Here is a 21541-nt window from a genome sequence, read left to right as displayed (position 1 = left end):
TCAATAAATTGTTTATTTCAAGTCTCTTTTCGTAGATTAGGTGCTTTATTGAGATGTGTTTAATTATTTTCATTTTGAAAGTGTGAATATGTAAGCAAAATATTGATCTAGAAATTGGCGACAGCTAAAGTCTGCTTTTATTTTGAAGAAAGTCACCACGCATGGAACGAGTGGTGGAGTTCTACGGGATGTTCTAAACATTAACATCCCTGCGGCTTGACTGCCTATTTCTGCATACCTGAAATATGTTTGAGTGTGTGTGAGCTAGCTGAGGCAACGCGATGTCAACGTGGCGTAGCGTGCGTGCAAATGTGCGGACGCTTCGGGCTGCGCTCACCTTCGCAGGGGTCGCACCGGACCACCGGCTGCTGTGCGGACTCGCAGTGTCACGCCGAAACCTGGGCACCGGGACGCCGCTGCGGAATGACTTCTTTAAAGGTGGGCTACGGTCGTTAGGTGCCACGAACTAAAGCAAAGTAATAATAACCATCATAATAATGATAAACAGGCAAAAGATGTGAGTGCGTTGGAGCTTTTGCCGAATATAAACGCTCCTCCGAAACATTCAGGAACTCAGTCAAGATAAATGGTCCACGTCATTTGACCTTCCAATGAAGTATTACTAGAATGTGTTCATTCTAGATCTGGAGGCCCAGTTGGCCGCCACGAGGAAGAAGGTGGCTGACGCTCTGCCGGGGAGCTCCTGGAGCCCGCTGGAGATCAACCCCAACCTTCCACCAGAGAGGACCGACATCGTGATCGTGGGAGGCGGCGTGATGGGCTGGTCCGTGGCCTATTGGCTCAAGAAGAAGGAGGGGCTCCGCGGGGGGCTCAATGTCATCGTGGTGGAGAAAGACACGACGGTGAGCCTTGCATTTATGAACCATGAAAAAGTTGCATTCATTATGCAATGTAATTTTTAAAAAAGTAATATACAGACTAACGTAATGGATTCATATAAAGTATCAATCGACCTTCGCGTCCATGTGACCGGTCCCTCGATGTTGGCAGTACTCACAGGCGTCGTCGGTGTTGTCAGCCGGGGGCATCCGCCAGCAGTTCTCCCTGCTGGAGAACATCAGCCTGTCCATGGCATCCGCCGACTTCCTGAGGAACATCAACGTAGGTGGGCACCCCGGCGGCCAAGCGAAGCGCTCGCCGAGTCGAGCTCTCAGCGAGTCTCGTTCCTCAGGAGCACTTGGGCGTGCTGAACGAGGACGCCGTGGACGTGCAATTCAACCAGGCAGGCTACTTGTTCCTGGCCAGCCATAAGGGGGCTCACATCATGGAGGAGAACTTCAAGACGCAGAGGTGGGCAGCCTGCCGTTTACCTTCCACCAAGTCAAGCAGACGTGAGGTCGTTTTGACCCCTTTTGTCTTTTGGAAGAGCCGCCGGGGCGCAAGTGGCACTTCTGTCGCCGACTCAACTCCGAGAGAAATTTCCCTGGATAAATACCGAAGATGTGGCGCTTGCTGCCTATGGTGAGGGTGTTGCTATTGATTACTTTCATAAATATTATGATTCGATTTTCAAAACCAAGAGATTACCGGCATGTGTCTGTTAAGGTTTGGAGAACGAGGGCTGGTTCGACCCGTGGATGTTGCTCAGCGCTTTGAGGAGGAAGGCCGTCTCCATGGGCGTCGTGCCGTGCTGCGGAGAAGTCACCGGTGGCAAAATACGTTCCTAAAACTTTAGCGACGTGTTGGCGTCGACGCGTGATGACGCCGTGTCCCTTTGCCAGGTTTCAAATATTTCTCCAACGAAGCCGTGACTGAGGACGGCCAACGTTTGAAGTTGCACAGGATCAATAAAGTTCTGGTGAGCGATGTCGAGGAACTGTTAGTCAGTGACATTTTGATAAAAGTAGTACTTTGGCACCATTTTCAGGTGCAGATGCCTCACAGTTTGGAGTACCAGCCGGTGGAGTGCACCATCGTGGTGAACACAGCCGGGGCCTTCTCGGCAAAAGTGGCCCGCATGCTGGGAGTGGGACTCGGACCCAAGGACACCCTGGCGGGGATCTCGCTCCCTGTGGAACCGAGAAAAAGGTACCAAAAATCATGTCACTTGTGTGAAAGGCCCCTTTGTGGAGCTGTGGCGATTTTGATTGTGTTTCAGGTTCATCTACGTGTTCCATTGTCCCGAGGGTCCCGGATTGGACACGCCCTTCCTCATTGATCCCTCGGGCGTTTACTTCAGGAGGGAGGGGCTCGGTGGGAACTATATCGCCGGCAGGTCGCCCGACGAGGTTTGGACATCTGACTCAAAACATGATTAGGTAAAGGTCTCAAATTGAGCGCAAATACGAGTGCCACTTTGTTGTGTGTCAGGGAGAAGAGCCGGATGTGACCAATTTGGATGTGGACCACCAGTTCTTCCAGGACAAAATTTGGCCTGAACTGGCGCATCGCGTTCCAGCTTTTGAAAAACTGAAGGTGAGTGCAGCGTGACGAGCAACCTCCGTCATGCATTGAGGATGGAGGTTATGACAAAAAGCATTTCGCCACACTTTGCGGGCAGGTGAGGAGCGCATGGGCGGGCTACTACGACTACAACACGTTGGACCAGAACGGCATCGTGGGCGCGCACCCGCTGGTGAACAACATGTACTTCGCCACGGGCTTCAGCGGCCACGGCCTGCAGCACTCTCCGGCCGTGGGCCGCGCCGTGGCCGAGCTCATCCTGGACGGCAACTTCACCACATTGGACCTCAGCCGGCTCGGCTTCCGCCGCATCATTGAAGGCGAGCCCATGTTGGAGACGAACATTGTCTAGAGGTCGTCGTTTTCTCCAGCGCCTATCAGGGGGACTTTTTTTTTTTTTTTTTTTTTAAATGCAAGAAGCCATGATTTTATCAACTCCCAAACAAACTAGTAGTAACATCCTCCAGGAAAGCTGCCACTTGACGGCGGGAACAAATAAATTGATCAGCTCCACATTGTTACTCTGAATTGTATAATCGAGTCATTCCTGAACTAATCGTGCCGGCTCAGATGCAAAACACACGTTGCAAGGCCGCCTGGATGGTGTATTGAATGCGTCCACACTGCTGGCATGTGGCTTGGATTAGAACATTTCAATGTGGCTTAAAATCGTTGCGCGCTTGCTGGAAGAAAGGCAGTCGCACCAGCTGAGGCAGCAGGAGCTCAACGCCGGACTCAGGTATGCGTTTGTGGCTTTAATTTTTATTGACTTATTTAATTAACAACAAATGTCAACGTCTAAGTGTTGACATAAGTGAAATCTTATTTTAGTTCGATTTTTTTTTTTGACGCACTGAATTTGAAAAAGTATTTTTATCTTATTGATGTAGCGTATTTTCCAAACTAACTATATTTAATCATTATATTTGACAATTTTATCGTAATTTACCTCGTCCCTTTAAAAATGCATACAATGTGTTTATGATATTTTGAATGTATACGTATATTGTTGCAACAATCCGTCCATCAGTTTTCGCGCACGGTGCGTTCAGGGACCCTACGTCTTCCTGGAACGACGTCAACTTCACGTGTTACGTCGCGTTCATAAAAGCAAGCGTGACAGGTCACGGACACGAAAGACAAAAGCCGTCGTGACTTTTAGCGGCACTTTAGCTTAACAATGAACGCGTTGACAGCCTCTTGCAGCACGCTGATTCTTATTCTTATCAAGGGAGCGCGCGTGCCAGGTAAACTTGTTGCGTTTGGACGGGGAAGACTATGATTGAGAAAAACGACTGAAATTAAATGCCACTTAACAATATTACACTGCCCTCCACGTACCACCAAAATGGTGTAGCAAAGCGGGCCCAACTATTCATCAAAGTCAAGATAGAGATTTGATTTTTTGCAACATGACCAGCACTGTATTTAAATGAAGAAAACTTGAAAATCGGACTGAGTTAACACTCAAACCGCAACATACTGCAATAAAAGCAACATAAAAAAATCGGGTTTACGATTGGCTGTAGATGCCCAGGGATGGCGACGCCAGACAACTTTTATTTCCATGACACCAATCCGCCACCAGATGGCGTGTTGTTCGGCCTGAGCACGGAAAGAATTCAACTCGCGAGTCAAGGTACCGCTGTATTTCTCTCATTAATGTCAGGAGAAACTAATGGTTTGCCCCGCACTTCGTAAGGTATTTCCAGAATGTTCCAGCGGATCCAGGGTCACATCCAACCGAAGGTGCACCCGGGTCGCAAAAGCCGGCTGGTGACCAAAGAGGGGCGCTGCAATATCGAGTTTGGCAACAGGGAGACAGGAAACCACCTGCCTTACCTTGTGGACATGTGGACCACCTTCGTGGAGATCCGCTGGCGCTTCGTGCTGCTTCTGTTCGTTGCCTCCTTCATGGGAAGCTGGTTCATCTTCAGCCTGCTGTGGTACTGGATCGCCCGGAGCAACGGCGACATCTCGGCGTCTCACCGCATCAACCGAACCAAGTGCATCGCCAACGTCAACAGCTTGACCACGGCCTTCCTCTATTCCCTGGAGACGCAGACCACCATCGGGTACGGCGGGCGGGCCCCGACCGGAGAGTGCGCCGGCACGGTGGCGCTCATCATCCTGCAGTCCATGGTGGGTGTCTTCATCAACAGCTTCATGTGCGGGATCATCCTGGCCAAAATGTCTCTCCCCAAGAGACGGGCCAAGACGGTGAGCTTCAGCGACACGGCCGTCATCTGCTTGAAGAACGGCAAACTCTGCCTTCAGATCCGCGTGGCCAACCTCCGCAAGACGCTTCTGATTGGGAGCCAGATTTACGGAAAGCTCTTGAAGACCACCACCACCATGGACGGCGAGACCCTGATCCTGGACCAGCTAGACATCCATTTCACGGCAGACGCCGGCAAGGACAACCTCTTCTTCGTTTGTCCCCTGACGCTCTACCACGTGATCGACGGGGCCAGTCCCTTCTACGAGCTCTCCGCAGACACGCTGCCCCATCAGGACTTTGAGCTGGTGGTCTTCTTGGATGGTACGGCAGAATCCACCAGTTCCGTCTGCCAGGTGCGGACCTCTTACATCCCACCGGAGATCCAGTGGGGGCACAGCTTCCTGCCCATCATCTCGCGGACCAAGACGGGCAAGTATTGCGTGGATTTTTACAACTTTTCCAAAAGCGTGCGGGTGGCAACGCCGCACTGCGCCCAGTGCTTTGAGGACAAACCGGAGGCCAAGCACCAGGTCCACAAGCTGGACAATGAGAAGAATCAGCAGAAGATGGGCATCCACAACATGGCATTCCAAGTCACCGACATTCATGAGGTCGGGGACGTCACCAAAATGTGAATTGAGATGATTCTCATAAATGACAATGGAAAAGGTCAAACGGGTCCAGGAAAATCAGCACGGGTACCGTTTGTTCAGGTTGGAACCGGGTCCAGGGTCAGATGACACAAGGAAGGTTCTTAACTGTCACCCCTGTCTGTTAAACAAGTGACTAGATGAGTTAAAAATAAAACCACAACGAACTTTGACCAAGTCGCGAGACATTACAAATTTACATCCATGGATATTTGTAGAGAAATCTAATATGTAAATAAAATTTGTAAAACTAATCAAATGTCCCCAGCTGTCATTTTGCGAATTGAGAGTCCTCGATTGGCAAATTTTGGCAAAAACAACGTCAGACATTTTATGTGAGCGAAAGGCCTCCGTTGGAGCTTTGGCATAACTGGCGCTCGTCCGGCTTGAGCTCAACTCTGAAGGACGTTGAAAGTCCACGGCAATGAAAAGAGGCATTAACAGTGAATGGCACAGCGGGAACCTCTTGAGAAGATTAACGTCTGAGTCAGTTTTAATGAAAAACTACGCCGTGTGCGGGAGGGAAAAAAAAATCCTAACGCTCTCGGGCCTTTTCGCACGTTCACGTTATTGCCGTTAAAATTAGCTACTGTGTTTGTGTGTGTGGGGGTGTGCTCATGTGTATGATGTGGCTCTTTGCGATGACACAGTAAAAAATGTGGCTCTTAGTCTCTGACTGGTTGGCCACCCCTGATCTGCCATGTCATCGTCAAAGGAAGCTGCAAACTCAAAAGGATGCAGATAAAGGGAATCATGTATTGGCGTATGTGGACTTGTGTGCATATTTATCGACCAATGCACAAAAACATTGCCTTTGGTGCCGCTTTCCAGGGCAGGAACTTGGCTTAGTCACGAGTCCCAGGAGACAGCGCATTTGGTTACTTGTCTGCTGTGCCGCATTTGTCAGAAAGAGGAAGTTGGCGATGGTACACTCCAAAGCAGCAGCAGTAGCAGCAACTCGGATGTGTTTTTTTACAATTGCCAATGGATCTGAATAACTTTTTGAAGGTGTTGATCCCTGTGATGATCGCTTCCTGCTTGCTCATATGCATCATTTGGTTCTTCATCTACCTGTGCAGTAACGGTTGGTTTTTTTTTGGTGTCATCATCGATGAGATTGAGATGTTGTCAGTGTTAGACGTAATGAGTGTATTGGAATTCTAATCATCATTGTAGGATCAAACTAATCTGAGTAGGATTGTGTGTAATCCGTAGTGCGGCGAACCCCACCAAAAACATGAGCCGGTTAGTGTGAAAAAAAAAGACCCAGACCTCAGCTGGAGTTTTTGTTTTCCTCCCAGGAATTCTGGTGCAACATCCAAGCACGCTCTCGCCTTCCAAGCTAAACTTTCATGCCCATTTTCAGATGTCGTGACAGGGCACTTTTCTGCTCGCTTTTTCTCCCTTAAACAAGAAGCAGCCGTGGAGTTTTATTTCTCAACTCGACGTTCTGATTAACTCTCAATATCAACAATGTTTTTGTAAGGAATAAAATCAGTAACATCATTTGCAATCCATCCTTTGATTGGTTATTATTTTACATACCGTGCTCTTAATTGTTGTTGTTTTTTATTTTCACAGTGAAGTACCGATACCACAAAGACTCCAAAGACAAGTAATCCAAATACGTAATCATGAGCTATTTTTAGGTTTTGAGTTTTAACCCCATAAGGTCACATTCTTTGAAATGGCTCAGAAAGAAACTCCACAAAATTGTCTTTTTTTTGTCGTTCTCTCAGAGTGAGCAAATATCAAGAACGGAAGCAGACTACTCCGCCAGTGCCTCCTCGCCACCAGTTCCTGTTGGCAGGTGAAATGAACGTTTCAGTAGAAATCACGATGATCTTGCAGAGTTCTTATGTTCTGATGAGGCCCAGAGCTATGAAAACATTACAGAGGTTCCCGAAGTGGAGCACGAGCTTGACATGGCCGACCTTCTTAAGCAAAGGCAGACTTTGGACCCGAACAACTTTCAGGACTATGACCAGATCCCCTATGATCAGATGGACTACGTGGAAGTGGAGGAGCAACACCAAGAACCGTATTCTTTGGTTCCATCGTACGAGGATGTAGCGAAGCTGGCGGAAGATGCCGCAGATGACTATGATGATGTCGAAGACAGTAACCAGGTCTATGACGATGTCAATTGAGTCTCCGTTTGCGGCAGGGACTGATGCTAGATGGAGACCAAAGTGCATTTTTTTAAAATGAGGCCTAACTAAAATGAGGCTTTTTTTTTTTTTTTGTTCAAGCGTGAGCTAATGCAACAGTGTTAGCGTCACAAAGATGCTAACGTCTGCCAACGTTTGTTGCAAGCCTGAAGGTTATCTCTTATTTTTTTAAATGTTGGATACAAGTTGGTTACGGTTAAACATCAGATGTTGATCAATAATAAAGAATGCAACTCCGTTCCCCTCATCCGGGCTGGAAGTTGTCTTCAAAAATGTGAACTGCTCGCCTCGAGGTGCTTTTTTTTTTTCACATGGCGAGAGCGGTACAGCTAAAAAAGAAAATGCTAACCACAAAATCATAATATCTCTCACTTCTTCACTTGAGCTCGAGAGCTTTAATGGATGAGGGTGGTGGTTTTGTGGTATTATCAAATGTCGCCGTCCTGAAGCCAGAAATGACATTTTGAGAGAAAAATGCAACTCAAGCAAGAGAAATTTGGGTCAAGACTAAACATAGTGAAGTGTTTTTAATACAAAGTAAAACAAAGGGACACACACATTGTTTTTAGAGCTGTTTTATAGAAAAGTGAGTTAAATTGTGGATTTTAGCAAAACGCTTTCACTTTGTCTTCTAGTTCTTTTGAAACCAGCGTCAACGTTGCTGGAGTTTTGCCAATGTACATTTTCTGTTTTATCCTCAAATTGATAAGACAAGGCACGCACGCCATCACTTTCGCCACTTTTGTACAAACTAAGTTGAGCTTTTATTTTAGAGGTCAAATATTCTAATCTTGGTTTTGTTTTGTCGGGAGCTAACCGGAAGTGGATCGGCACGGCGCACAGGTGCTAGCTTGGCGTAGCTGGCATGTTGTTTGCGGCGTCGCGTTCACATTCCAACGTGAGCCTTCAGCAGCAGCGGAGATGTGAGCCGGCCGCGTAAAGGACTTTCTGCCTTCCTCAAGCTGTCGTCTGTCCATTGTGAAGGACTAAAAACTCCCCGAAATGGATCCTACCGCTTGCCCCGACGGCTACAGGGCTCTCAGCACTGGCGAGCTGAGGGAGCTTTTACAAAGCGACGACAAAATGGAGCAAATCATTGGACTCAATGAGAAGGTGGGTACAACATATCGCTCGCAACCAGCTCCCCCACCCCCTCAAAGTGTCTCCTGTAATGTTATCTACATGTTGTTTTGTTTTGGGGTTATCGTTTATTAAATGACAGAATGTATCCTATTGGATCTTTAATTGCAGCAAATCGGCTTTACATGCTTCGTCGATTGTCTGCGTGGCGAGCGGTCGATTCCCCCCCCCCCCCCAAAAATTACATTTGAACCAAATTAAGTATTTTCCAAGATGAGTCAAATTAATGTATTTATCAATTGACCATTAAAAATTACCTTCACCTAGACTAACCCCCCCCCCCCCCCCCCCCCACACACACACACACACACACGCTGCTGGACAACGCTTCCCACGTCCTTGTGGCTTAATGCAAACCCCCCCTTTAAAATGTCTCCTCATATTGTTCAATAATTTCACCAGACCTTTTTAAACATGCGTTTTGTACTCTATTATACAATTCGGCTTTGTTTCAAACCATCAATACGTTCAGTTTCGACAGAAATCTTCGGAGCTGCATGTGCCCCCTTCGGACATGACCCCGAAGTGCCCATGGAACCTCATCCCATTCCGACCAAAACTGTTGTTAATCGGTGTTGTGTCTCGTCTGGATGCATCGCAGCCACGCCGATGTAACACGCGGTGTTGGAACTTTTTAGATTCTCCTTGTCTGGACCAGAGGGAACGTGCAGCTTTGCGGCACATGCTGCTTTCTGGTGACCTGACGGGTGTCCGGGGCTCCTCTTGAACATAGTCTCCATCATGCACTCAATTTCCTTTGCAGCTCCCAGTGTCCCTGTAAAAACCTGCTAAAGGGGATGATGGTTCTTCTAGCATCTTTATTAGATGCCCCACCTTTGGGGATGTGTTTCCAATTGACACCAACATGCTGCGTTTACTTAGCAAAAGCGTCGCTTGTTTGTTAAGTCTTGGGCTTTCTTACGAAAAGGACTCGAGATTTGACACCGGGTGGCGAGGAAGATTCCAGCGACATTGTTTGGTTCAGTTTGCAACTCATCCGACGATTTCCGCTTGTTTCATTTACCCCGACACCGAAGCATTATGCAAAGTGATTCGCTTGTTATGATTCACGATACTGAATCATTGCCGCTTCCCTTTTTTTGTTACTGTATTGAAAACCGACTGCGCCGTTACGTAATTGCCCAAAGCGTTAATTATGCGACGTGCCAATAGATTGGCTACAAGCCTCAGGGGAGAACATCCGGCTTTGCATAAATGAAGTCCTCGCTTTTGCTGGCTAGAATTGCATTTATTCGCCGCGCTCAATCCAACCCGTAAACGTACGTTATCAAGGTCACACCTTCCAGTTTCAGGAGCTCCAAGTGGACAGGGAGATGATGATGGCGTCCAACCGCAGCCTGGCCGACGAAAGTCTGGCCCGCCGGCCCCGCCTCAATAATGGCAGAATCCAGTTGGCCGAGAAATACCGGCAGCTGTCCAACCTGGCGACCACGTGCTGGGAAAAACAGAGTCAGCTCGGTGAGTGAGTCCAGAGAAATAGTGACGCTGGGAGTTGCGATGTGTTTGTCACTTGTTTGTGTTCTGTGTGCGCCGCTGCATGCGTCTGGCTGAGATGAATGAAACGTGTTCACACGGAGCCGACTGTGAGAACCCGACTGCGCCTTCGGCAGAACTGGAAGTCTCTCATCAGCCTGAGTCCGAGTTTGTCAATCGCTCGACTAAAAGCCTCGGCGTGCCTCCGGAGTTTGCTCATGGGAACCAAATGGAGCATATGAAATGTCAGTTGGAAGCCCCCCAACCCCACACACACACGCTTGTCGAGGAATCCACGGGGACCCGCTTCGGCTTGTGACAGCCCGGCACCGGATGACGTCCTCCAAATCTTGCGCTGACAATAAGACAGCACGTTGTTTGCGCTTCTCCGTCTAATCTCCTTTAATCGGCTCGATGCGACGCAATTAGCTTAGCACAAAGCTAACACAGCAAAAGGCTCGTCGGCACGTCTCCGGAGGCCGTGATTTGTACCGTCATCACACACTCCGTCGACTAAGAACAGACATGTCCTCTTTTATTTTTTTGGTCATCCTCCCTTGAAAAGCAAGAATTCCTTTGACTTGTGTCCATTGTTTGGGACTTTGATCGCTAACAATTCAAGATGTCTCGAATGGTGTGCTATCTCCAATGGGGTACACGGCCCCTTCCTCTCCCTCTCCTATTTTAATCCCAGAGTCTGGTGCAGCAACAGGAAGCCGGTGACAGCGGCAGGAAAGAACGGCGATGTGACACCGCGCGGGCTAGCGGCCCCGCCCATAGCACATTACATAGCGCCCATCCCCCGTTTGTTTTGAACAGCTTGACGGGCGCCGTAAATAATTCCCCGTCTAAAAGTGTACAGCAGAGGACGAGCTGATGGAGACTCATCGGTACGCGACCGCTCCCGGCTTGTTTGGCATGAACGTGCATGACCGCGCCGACAGCGAGGCGTCTCCCGTCGCTCAAAGGAGTGCCGTGACGTCCCGCGGGTCACATTGGGTTCATTGTCGACCGGGGGGTCGGGAAGGGGGAGGGGGAGTTGGAGTGCAACGAAAGGTCACTGTAATGCAGTCTAATAACGCAAATCCCGCCTCGGCTGTGAATCTTCTCATTCAAACGTGGGATCTCGTTTTATTGTGAGGCAAGTTTCACTTGAATCTCATTTTCACTTGACCCTTGCAGGAGCCCGAGTCCAGAAGCACAGCCTGCAGAGCGCCCAGAACCTTCTGCAAGAAGAGGTGACGCGCGCCGAGGAGAACTCGGAGGTAAAACCAAACGGATGTGCAGACACCATATGCTTCCTCCCCCACCCCGCCAAGCGCCGATCAATAATGGCCAAGCAACAACCAAGGCATTGTTCTCTCTGCTCCTTTTCTCCGTTTTCTGCCAATTTTTCTATCCGGAGCTGACGCGGCGGATGTGATCATCTCCCATCATCTGGTGCAGTCTCTGCGGCGTGAGATTTTAAAGCTGCATTTGCAAATACAAACGGACGGATACGGAACCCGTTTGGGCGGGAAGCACTCTGCTTTTATATGTTGCCAAAAGCAACAGTTGCCGCGCCGATGAGTTGCGCATTGGCCAATTATTCCAGCAGACAATGTGGGCCAAAGTTCACACGTAAACATCCTCCGCGCTTATTAAATTCTCTTTCTCCTCCGGGTGCTATTTCTGATGGATGGGACTTCCCCTCGTGGGAGAAAAAAGGATTGTTCCATTTTGACTGGATGGGGGGGTTTGCTCTTTTGTCCTCACACTTTGGATGTTTGATTTTTGTCCTGACAGGAGCTACTGGACAAGTTCATGGAGGGCAACCTGAGCCTGGAGGACTTCTTGGACTCCTTCCAGCGCTCCAGGAGGACTTACCACACCCGCCGAGTGCAGGCGGAGAAGATGCAGGACTTGAGCAAGAAGCGACCCGGCGGCGTCGAGGACGCGCTTTCTAAAGCGGCTAAGGAGGCCAAGGCGGATGCCGCGGAGCTGCCGCGGCCCAACGGCTACCTGGCGCAGGGACCTTTGCGGGTCTTTCAAGTACGCTACGGCCTGACGCCAGCCATCCTGCTGCCGCATTACCCCGTTTCTCCCGTTTCGCCCGTGCTCTCGGCCCCGTCGCAGCAGGCCCCGCCGCAGCAGGCCTCGGCGCAGCAGGCCAGGACTCCCCCGCCCGATCCCCAGCCGCCGGGGCCCATCCTGGGCTCCGGCGCCCCCCTCCACCCGGTGGGCCTCAGGGTGATCGGACAGCTGCCCGGGGGCTGGCCGGCCAACGGGCGGCCGGTGCGATTGCAGCAGCTCTACAGGCCCGACCCCCAACAGCCACAGCCTTCCCTCCGTTAAGCCATTATGGGGAAGGAGGCGGGGGCCAAAGCTTCTCTGCGAGGTTGAAGGCGGAACCTACAAAAGCCGGCCATCCGTCCTGAGACGGCCGCGCGCTTTTATTCGTTGGAATATTTGATTTGAGAAGACGACATTCTCTCAGAGCACGGCGGCCTCGCGCTTTACGCAGCAGCCTCACTGAGGTGGAGCCATCTGGATCGGATCGGAATCTCTCTTTTGGGTTCGTTTGACTTCCTCCCGGATTTCAAAAAAACATTTTAGGGACCAGAGGTGGGTAAAGGAGCCACGAATGGGACTCCCGTAAGAGTGCTGCTACTTTACAATCACATGACTCCAGTCAGTCAAAAGCTGGCCTTCAAATAGTGACTTGAAAATCCTCAAGTAGTCGGTGAGTGATGACTGCGAGTGCGCTCAATGGAATAGAATCAAAGTTGTAACAAACATACTCAAGCACAAGTCAGAAATGTAAGAATCACTACCCACCTCTGATGGCGACCAATCAGGGGTGTTGAGCAGACAGTTGGATTATTGTGGCGGCACGGTGTCCTGGTGGTTCTTACGGCTGCCCCACAGTCAAGGGATCCAGGTTTGAATCTCAGTTTTATCAAAGACTCAAAATGGTTTGGTAAATGTGAATGCCTTGAATGGACTGGCGACCAATCCGGGGCGAGGCTCCAGTTCTCCGCAAGGCCGCTGGTGTCCAACAGCCCAGAAAATCGCAGGCGTCACTTGTGGAATCCATCTCCGGTGTTTGATTAGTTTTTTTTAAATTTGTATTTATTGTCATAAATCCAATTTTGCATGGCTGCCTTCATAGAGCCGCCACGTGTTTTCTTTGCGATATTAGACGCTGCTCTCGCTTTCTGGAGACTGTAATCTTGTCCGTTCGCCGGCTGATCAGAGAAGGTTTATGCCGGTCCGACAAACTCCGAGTTGAGAGAAAGTGCCTTTCGGCAACCAGTGCCCAGTCACACCCATCAGCTCTCAAATTGCCCCCCCCCTCCTCCTCCCCCCAACTGCGAAAGACGTGCGTGTTATTGTTTTGAAGCCTTTTGAAATGGCCTCCAAAATTAATAATGCACAAAAAAATCGACCTAGATACTCGCGCAGCGGAGTCCCGTTGCGCTTGACAGAGAAAAAACAGACTGCTCGTCTTACTGATAAGTTGTTGCTGAGCACTGGTGGCTGAACGCGCACTTTTGTGTCCACTATGGAAAGGGAAAAGGCTCCATTTTGTCTCAGCAGATGAAAAAATAATTCATCACCTCCACTTGTCTGTCTGTAGCATTTGCCATTGCCTTCATGTACGTTATGTGCAAAGGGGAAGAAAAAAAAAATCCGAACTCATTGCGCTAACTTCCTTTGGCTCCCGTCCGCTGACATTCAAGTGACCTTACGCAAAACGTGTTTACATGTGACATCATTTCCATCCGGACTTGTCAATAAAGCACATTTGTTACTCGGACCACGGCGTCAAATCACTGTGTTGTTTTGGCCCCTGAAACTTTCCTATACACTGTGTAGATAAAAGACAACAGAGTTTGACATATTTGACAGGTTTTGCGCTTATTCATTGAAAATAATGACGTAATATCCTATCGACGATTATTCCCGTCAAATTCTTTTTATTTTACAAATGAGATGAGACTCTCGGGTGCTCTCCTATAGAGGCCTATAGCGCATTTAATTATGACCACTTGAGAGAAAGGTTGCTCCCAGTATGGCCTGGGTGTCAATAATATTTAAATTCTGAAGAATTTAAAAGATGGTTGCATAAAAACACACCAAATAAAATGATTCATTAAATTTAAATGATGAATTAAAACACACCAAACTTTATTGAAAGATTCGATCGAAAACTCATGATTAAAGACTACATTCTGTTAAAAAAATGCTTTTTTCGATTAGTCCTGTATAATGGGTAATTAATGAATCCGCTTTACAGAGTTCTCTGAACACTTATTTTGAAAGGAAAAGCCGGAACTCCCGAAAATGTTTGCTCAAATAACCCCCTTTTGGGAAAAAAAGAGCTGTTTGAGTGAATACAAACTAGTTTAGATAGCTGTTTCATAATGTTGAATGTATTTATTTCATTTTTACCGCCATTTAATTGCACACAAACGTGCTAAATAAACATAGCGGTCAAATATTTACTATGAAGACTTAAACGGACGTGTCACGTCCTGCGTTGGCTAGCTTGATGGCGGCTGTCACGTTGTTAGCCTGGCTGGTGGGACACTCCTAGCTCGCATCCCCTTCCTCATCGTCAGGTCCCCCCTCCCCTACCGAGCCATGGCCGAACAGGCCGCGGGAGCCCCTCCGTCGTCCCAGCATGACGGTAACATGTCTTGTGTGTTTTGTGACGTGTAGTGGCGCATCTGTGCGCGGAAAGCTGCCTTTAGCCTCGCGCTTGCTTAGCGGCCTCGGCATCTTTTCACAACATTAGCTTGTTAGCATCCCTCCCCCCCACCTCACCTCCAACGCCCCCCTCCCGGGCTACGTGTCACACACTCGCACACATGCACAGACAATGTGTCAGTCATTATTACCCCATGTCTTGGATGTGTACTGATGTCAATTGCTAATAAATGACATATGATAGCATTCCGTAACGCGTTAGTACATGTTGATTTGAGCTAGCTGGTTTAGCTAGTCGTAGTGTGTTGTGCTAACTTGCCAAGTGTCATAATGGAGCGTAAAGCGAGGTTGAAGCGACTCATCATTATTGTTATTGGTGATAACACACGTTATTGTGCACGCGCACACATTGCGTTATTATTATTAATACGTCAATATGCACGCTCCCCAAATTGCCATACTGTCAATTAGCCGCCGTTTCCCCATCATAACGTTCTCAACCGCTTTAGTGCAGAATTCCACATTTTCCACGAATAAAATCCCATTGAAATGAAGAGGCATGTTCCAAATTTAATTCACAGCTCCACATTTCTTGTTCAAACAATTAAAATCATTAAATTGTTGATTTTGTTGTTGTAATCCCACATTTCCAATAACATTCCAAAACAAAGACAAAAAGGCTTGTCAAAATGTTTACATCATACATCCACATTTTTCTCTCCGAGCTTTAAAAGCGTCCATCTTGTGGTTTCAGACGAGCTCCAGCAGCGCATGCAGGCTCTGGAGCGGGAGCGGGCCGAATTCGGCAAAGTCAAGCAGCAGCTGGAGGCCGAGTTTAACCAGAAGAGAGCCAAATTCAAAGATCTCTATTTGGCCAAAGAGGGTAAGAGGGCTCTGGCGTCAAAACACAATCTACCTTAAGAAAAAATTGAATTCTATGGAAAATTGAAAAAGATGAATCAGCTAGTTGCATATTTTTCATATGATCCAGAGGACCTGAAAAGGCAGACGACGGCGCTGGAGTCGGCCCAGGCGGAACTGAGCTCCCTGCGGGCCCAGCTGACCCAGGCCCGCTCCGAGAATGAGACCATTAAGGCGGTGGCCACCGTGTCGGAGAACACCAAGCAGGAAGCCATCGACCAGGTCCGCGGCCAGTGGCAGGAGGAGGTGGCCTCGCTGCAGGCCATCATGAAAGGCATGTTGAGCGTCTCCCCCTGTCACGCACTCAAAACCCATTCCGGCGTGCCGGGAGTCGCGTTGTGATCCTTGTCACGTACCGCCTCAGAAACGGTTCGCGAGTACGAGGTCCAGTTCCACCGGCGTCTGGAGCAGGAGCGAGCTCAGTGGGGCCAGTACCGTGAGGCCATGGAGAGGGAGCTGGGAGACCTCAGGCGGCGCCTCACCGAGGGACAGGAGGAGCAAAACCTGGAGGATGACATGAAAAAGGTGCAACCGCCACTCATGCCACGTAACAATAAGAAATGAATTAAATGAAATGTCCTCGGCGCAAACTGAACGAAAGGCTCAGGAGGATGCGGACAAGCTCCGCTCGGTGGTGATGCCCATGGAGCAGGAGATCGGCACGCTCAAAGCCAAGCTGACCACAGCCGAAGACCGGGTCAAGGAGCTGGAGGCGTCCAAGGTGAACTTTATTTATTTTATTTTTTTACAATCCTACAGCTGGATTGTACAATCGTATCCCTGGAATATTTTGTTGAACTTGTAAAGCAAAACGACAACAAAGCAAAAGTTCTTTGCTAGGTGAAGGAGCTCAATCACGTTCTGGAGGCGGAGAAGTCGTGTCGCACCGACCTGGAGATGTACGTGGCCGTGCTCAACACGCAGAAGTCCGTCCTGCAGGAGGACGCCGAGAAACTGCGCCGGGAGCTTCACGAAGGTACTCGCCCGTGCGAGTGACATCGACATTCATTTGCATGCTTCTTGTTTGAATTCTTTGTGTGTGTGTGTGGCTCGCACGCAGTATGTCACAAGCTGGAGCTGGAGCGGCAGCAGCACAACCAGCTCAAGCACACGTGGCAGCGCGCCAACGACCAGTTCCTCGAGTCCCAGCGCCTCCTGATGAGGGACATGCAGAGGATCGAGAGCGTCCTCTCCTCTGAGCAGCTGCGGCAGGTGGAGGAGATCAAGAAGAAAGACCAGGTCGATACTTGGAAAATTCGGATCCCGGCTTGTTCGCCATCTCGGTTCTGTTAACGTCGCTCCATTTTCCAAATCTTCCCAATTGCGTCGGCCTTTCTCGCGGTGACCAGGACGACGACGAGAAGGAGAGGCTGAGCCAGGTGAAGGACGCGCCCGAGGAAGACGACGCGGACAACACGGAGCCCTTGGAGGATATCTTCCTGGGGCTGAGCGTGGAGGAGGTAGACCGGCCCTCCGTTCAACGTCGGTATCTTTTGCCTTCATATTTGGCTCTGTCCTCCCCAGCCGCCGACCAACTGCAGCGCACACGGCTCCATGCACTCCCTGGACGCCGACTTGGTGGCGGGTGGCCCTTTAGACCCCTACAAGGACAACCTGAGACGGGCGCAATCCACCGACAGCCTGGGTTCCACCTTGTCGGCCACGCAGTGCCTGAACCACAAGGCCAAATCGGCCGGCCACTTGGACGAGTCGGATTTCGGGCCCCTGGTGGGGGCCGAATGCGGCGCGGTGGACGCCGGCTTGGGCGACACCTGGTCCGTCAGCTCTATCAAGCTGACGCCCGGCCACTTCCTGCTCACCAAAGATCAGGAGAAGGCCATCAAAGCCATGACGCCCGAGCAGGAGGAAACGGCGTCCTTGCTGTCCAGTATTTCGCAAGCCCCTGACACTGCCTACTTACCGCCCGCCGGCTACCGACTGGTCAGCGACAGCGAATGGAACCTGCTGCAACAGGAGGTACGCTCCGCTCATCGAGGCCACGATACGGGCAACTTATCTTCGAATGATTCCTGGCGCTTGCATCATGTCCTCGGTGGCATTTGTTTGCCGCCTCAGGTGAAGAACGCGGGCAAGAAACTGGGCCGCCGCTGCGACATGTGCTCCAACTACGAGAAGCAGTTGCAGGTCATCCAGGGCCAGGAAGCCGACACGCGAGACCAGGTTGTCAGGTTTTGCGTACGTTTCGCTCAGTCTGCTGCGCTCGGTGCTGACGGCCAAGTCTTCCGGCTCGCTCCGCAGGTGAAGAAACTGCAGGCCATGCTGCGGCAGGCCAACGATCATCTTGAGAGGAGCGTGGCCGAAAAACTGAGTCTGGAAGAGTCCGTTAAGCTCGGCAATGAGGAAATCGTAGCTAAGGTCCGTTCAGATTTTTACACTTTGTTTTGTTGAGAACAGAACTTGCTGAAACATCTTGATTGCAGAGCAACAACCGGTTCCTCAGCTTTGTTTTGGATTTTTCTGGAAACCCTCACCAACAAGAATGGTATTTCATATTTTTGGTTGTTATTGTTTGTCTCAGGTGTCCGCCCTCGTCCAACGAGTGCAGGAGTCGGAAACGCTGCTGGCCACGCTTCAGGAGGCCTTCGGCGACGCTAAGAGGAACACGCAAGGACAGATGGTGAGCATCGTCGGGCGGGGCGGCGAGAGGACGAGGCCGTCCTAATGTTTCCGCGCGGGTGGAAGGCCGCGCTGGTGCACTCACGCGAGCAAGTGGCCGACGAGCTGAGCCGACTCCAGCGGGACAACGAGACCCTGCAGGGAAAACACCGTCTGCACTCGGAGCTCCTGCAGCAAGACGGCTTCGCCATGCCCCACACCGTGCAAGTAGGTGAACAGCATCAATGTGCTAGCGAGCTTATGAGGTGATAAATGCTAATGGGAATTAGCATAGAGCTTGTGGTCATTTTAAACCTTCAGATAACCGCTACCTCAACACACCCAGCACGTTGATGACCTTTGTGCAAAAATATGGTATTCGTCTATTTTTGCATAATGCTGCAAGGCAGCTTATGTGGAGGCGGGATGTTGCCGTGGAGCTTGTTTAACCTCCAACGAGATGAAAAGAGCAACCGAGCCGCCTCCTCCACAAAAACACACGCCTGCAATGTGGGAGAAAACAACAACAACCTTTAACTGCTGTAGGAGCTGCAGGCCGCCGTGCTGCAGCTACGCCAGGACACGGTGGCGCTGCGGACGTTCGCCGAGCACACGGAGGAGAAGCTGAAGGCCGAGATCCTCTTCCTCAAGGAGCAGATCCAAGCCGAGCAGTGCCTGAAGGAAAACCTGGAGGACACGCTGCAGATGGAGATTGAGGGCTGCAAGGAGGAGCTAGGTGAGCTAGCTCACTGTCCTCATCATGGTCTTGAGTGTCAGATGAATCACACCAGCGTGGTGAACTTGAGACCAGGATGAGTCAGGAGTGTTTTTTTTTTTTTTTTTTTTCTCCCATTTATTTTCGGGAGGGCTTTTTATATTCCCGTCATCGTCTGCCCGCTGTCTCTTCTCACACAGCTTCCTTCTCCAATTTGAAGACGGACCTGGAACGGATAAAGGCGGAGAAGGAGCAGGTTAGGTTTGTCATCCAATCTCGCTTTGATCGCTTGAAAAGCCGCAGCAACCTATTTTTATTTTATTTTTTTGCATTCGGCTCTCCAAATTGACGTGCGTTTGTGCGTGCAGTTGCGGAGCGCTTTGTCGCAAACGACCGACACACTGGAAAGCATCAGGACCTTGAGGAGCGGCCTGGAGCGTCAGCTCCAAGATCTCAACGCCGCCAAGGTTATTTCCCCAAAATGCGGAGCAGCGCGGCATGTCACGTCATGCGACTCAATGTTCCTCTGCAGAGTGCGCTGGAGAGTCAGCTGTTTGAAGAAAAAGACAAAGCGCAGCGCTTGCAAACGGAGCTGGATGTCAGCGAGCAGGTCCAGAAGGACTTTGTCAAGCTTTCGCAGACGCTTCAGGTAACCAACGAGGCCGCGCACGCGTTCCCACGCCGCGTCTCAACACATTGTGTCGCCAGGTGCAGCTAGAGCGAATACGACAGGCGGACTCTTTGGAGCGAATCACTCTCATTCTCAACGACACCAACTTGACTGACATCAGCCAGCTTCCAGATACATGAAGTGCCTCCTTCCTTCCTTCCTTCCTTCCTTCCTTGCTTCCTTCCTTCCGCCCTTCCTCCATCCCTCCGACGTGATCGATCCTGCTTCTTCTCCTCGTCACCATCGCGGAAGAAGCCAAGGCAGGTAGGAAGGAGCGGCGGCTTTTTTTGTGTACATTCGATGGCGGAACAGCAAAGAAGAAAGAAGACTACTAAAAAGATTGCGAGCGTGCTCACGGACGGACGAGGGTGGTTGAGTGCCACCTTGCCTGTGGACGTCTCCTTCCAACTGTAGATAGGACTGCGTTGATTACGTCTGATTAGCTTTAAACAACGTTGGAAAAAAAAAAGGTTTGTCGTGGTATCGAAGCACTTTTTTCCCTTTACCGGCTAACAACTTGGATGCTTTTTTATTTTTTCACCGGACTGCTCCACAATTGCTCATCCTATATGTTGCTAGTCCCGCCCCTTTAGTGATTGTTTTAATTTTTTTTATTTTAAACACCAGGGGTTCTCAAACTGGGGTCCAGACCTCAGGGCTACACACATAAGCGTAACAAATTATTTTGCATCGCTTCAAGTCACCAATTACAGCTTTGGGCTTATTAAAAGCTCTGATGCGATTGTGACATCACAACATCTGACATGACAGCCTGTTTTTTTCCGAGGATTTAATGATTGGAATGACATCGCATTTTTTCCTCGATGTTTAGTGGCACACGTGAAAGTTGTTTAGTTGGCCAAAAAGCCGGAAAGTCTGAGAGCCCATGCCCTCCAAGGCGCACCACGTGAAGGAATTAATGCAATTGTTGCACAAGAATACAATCCAAAAAGGCAACGCCACTGCGTCTCGATTCAGCCCACCCCCACCTTACCCCCATGTGTACAAAACATTGAACAGTTTTATTCTTCATATTACCCCCCCCCTCCCAATCTGATGTGCACAGGTAAGTCCAGTACAAAGGCCCTCCAAAGTGGAACACCATCCAAAATTGAAGTTTAGTTTGTATATTACTGTAATGACACATAGATAGCTGTAGATGGTGACACCGGATCCCTTCAACAGGGGTGGTGGGATCTTGGCTTGTCACCATTATGACTTAGGAGGGAGGGAAACGCCAACATGATGCGTGCCCGGGTAGCTTGCTCCATCATCGTGACAAAAGATGACACTGCCTTTAAAAAAAGTTTTGTCATATATGTGTTGTAAATTATTCTGCCCTGTTATTGTTTTATTTTTGTTGTTTTATTGTTTAGTTTTGGATTGAACTCCAGAATTGTTCAGGTTTTAGGAATGTTCCACTTTGGAGGCATTTACGAAAGACAGTGTGGGCAGAGTTTTGCATTTAGTCAATTACCATTACGAGTCTGCGTAAATGTGATTGTTATGATTCGTATATGGCCACAAATTAGTGTACTACACTGAAGCTTCCTGTCATTTATCAGTAGTTTTTCCATACAGTCGCTGGTCATTAATTTATACATTAAACCCATTATGTCAATAAAATATCAACTAATCGTGCAAAAATGTGAATTATTGCTTTAGCGCTAAGGGTGTGGATGCGTGTCCCTTGTGAGGCAGGTGCACAATGAGAACAAAACTGCCACATCCAATATGGCGGACGTGCTTACGTGTCGCTTCAACGGGTCAAACAGATGGCTGTGTAGTAATGCAAAACACCAGTCGGCCAACAGAGGGCGGCAGAAT

At 49.5% G+C, this 21541-nt stretch overlaps 4 protein-coding genes and 1 long non-coding RNA gene across 12 annotated transcripts; 4 read left to right on the top strand and 1 right to left on the bottom strand.

Moving 5' to 3' along the window:
* The first annotated feature begins 202 nt into the window (after positions 1 to 202).
* Positions 203 to 2952, top strand: foxred1 (FAD-dependent oxidoreductase domain containing 1). 2 transcript variants are annotated; one of them, XM_061298872.1, is made up of 11 exons: positions 203 to 438; positions 643 to 863; positions 1012 to 1122; positions 1193 to 1311; positions 1388 to 1482; positions 1567 to 1668; positions 1743 to 1819; positions 1889 to 2049; positions 2120 to 2249; positions 2332 to 2436; positions 2522 to 2952. In XM_061298872.1, the coding sequence occupies exons 1-11, from the start codon at positions 282 to 284 to the stop codon at positions 2774 to 2776; spliced, it is 1533 nt and encodes a 510-aa protein (XP_061154856.1). In that variant the 5' UTR covers positions 203 to 281; the 3' UTR covers positions 2777 to 2952. The 2 variants fall into 2 exon arrangements, with proteins under 2 accessions (XP_061154856.1, XP_061154857.1); XM_061298873.1 differs by lacking the exon at positions 203 to 438 and having other exon boundaries at positions 845 to 863; positions 1012 to 1126.
* Positions 2953 to 3027: 75 nt separating this feature from the next.
* On the top strand, positions 3028 to 7745 carry LOC133167856 (ATP-sensitive inward rectifier potassium channel 1-like). Of its 5 annotated transcripts, none has more exons than XM_061298875.1 (5): positions 3028 to 3163; positions 4127 to 6379; positions 6877 to 6910; positions 7035 to 7105; positions 7192 to 7745. In XM_061298875.1, exon 2 carries the CDS (start codon positions 4138 to 4140, stop codon positions 5278 to 5280), a length of 1143 nt encoding a protein of 380 aa, XP_061154859.1. In that variant the 5' UTR covers positions 3028 to 3163; positions 4127 to 4137; the 3' UTR covers positions 5281 to 6379; positions 6877 to 6910; positions 7035 to 7105; positions 7192 to 7745. The 5 variants fall into 5 exon arrangements, with proteins under 5 accessions (XP_061154859.1, XP_061154861.1, XP_061154860.1 ...); XM_061298877.1 differs by having other exon boundaries at positions 6877 to 6923; XM_061298876.1 differs by having other exon boundaries at positions 4127 to 6776.
* Positions 7746 to 8269: 524 nt separating this feature from the next.
* On the top strand, positions 8270 to 13899 carry vps37d (VPS37D subunit of ESCRT-I). Of its 2 annotated transcripts, none has more exons than XM_061298881.1 (4): positions 8270 to 8579; positions 9920 to 10085; positions 11283 to 11365; positions 11886 to 13899. In XM_061298881.1, exons 1-4 carry the CDS (start codon positions 8469 to 8471, stop codon positions 12432 to 12434), a joined length of 909 nt encoding a protein of 302 aa, XP_061154865.1. In that variant the 5' UTR covers positions 8270 to 8468; the 3' UTR covers positions 12435 to 13899. The 2 variants fall into 2 exon arrangements, with proteins under 2 accessions (XP_061154865.1, XP_061154864.1); XM_061298880.1 differs by having other exon boundaries at positions 8275 to 8579; positions 9914 to 10085.
* On the bottom strand, positions 9026 to 13056 carry LOC133167859 (uncharacterized). The gene is made up of 2 exons (XR_009718118.1): positions 12918 to 13056; positions 9026 to 10062 (listed from the first exon to the last, which is right to left on the bottom strand). It is a non-coding gene; the product is annotated as an uncharacterized LOC133167859 (long non-coding RNA).
* A 712-nt stretch (positions 13900 to 14611) lies between the features above and the next one.
* rabep1 (rabaptin, RAB GTPase binding effector protein 1) lies at positions 14612 to 21361 on the top strand. 2 transcript variants are annotated; one of them, XM_061299755.1, is made up of 18 exons: positions 14612 to 14772; positions 15547 to 15675; positions 15784 to 15987; positions 16078 to 16238; positions 16315 to 16434; positions 16554 to 16689; positions 16774 to 16952; positions 17063 to 17173; positions 17238 to 17690; positions 17790 to 17894; positions 17973 to 18089; positions 18253 to 18351; positions 18417 to 18557; positions 18876 to 19065; positions 19245 to 19300; positions 19413 to 19511; positions 19577 to 19693; positions 19753 to 21361. In XM_061299755.1, the coding sequence occupies exons 1-18, from the start codon at positions 14727 to 14729 to the stop codon at positions 19852 to 19854; spliced, it is 2565 nt and encodes an 854-aa protein (XP_061155739.1). In that variant the 5' UTR covers positions 14612 to 14726; the 3' UTR covers positions 19855 to 21361. The 2 variants fall into 2 exon arrangements, with proteins under 2 accessions (XP_061155739.1, XP_061155740.1); XM_061299756.1 differs by lacking the exon at positions 19753 to 21361 and having other exon boundaries at positions 19245 to 19305.
* Positions 21362 to 21541: the final 180 nt, after the last annotated feature.

This window comes from Syngnathus typhle, linkage group LG15, assembly GCF_033458585.1.
Source record: "Syngnathus typhle isolate RoL2023-S1 ecotype Sweden linkage group LG15, RoL_Styp_1.0, whole genome shotgun sequence".
Lineage (NCBI taxonomy): Eukaryota > Metazoa > Chordata > Actinopteri > Syngnathiformes > Syngnathidae > Syngnathus > Syngnathus typhle.
This window is presented reverse-complemented; position numbering and strand designations above follow the sequence as displayed.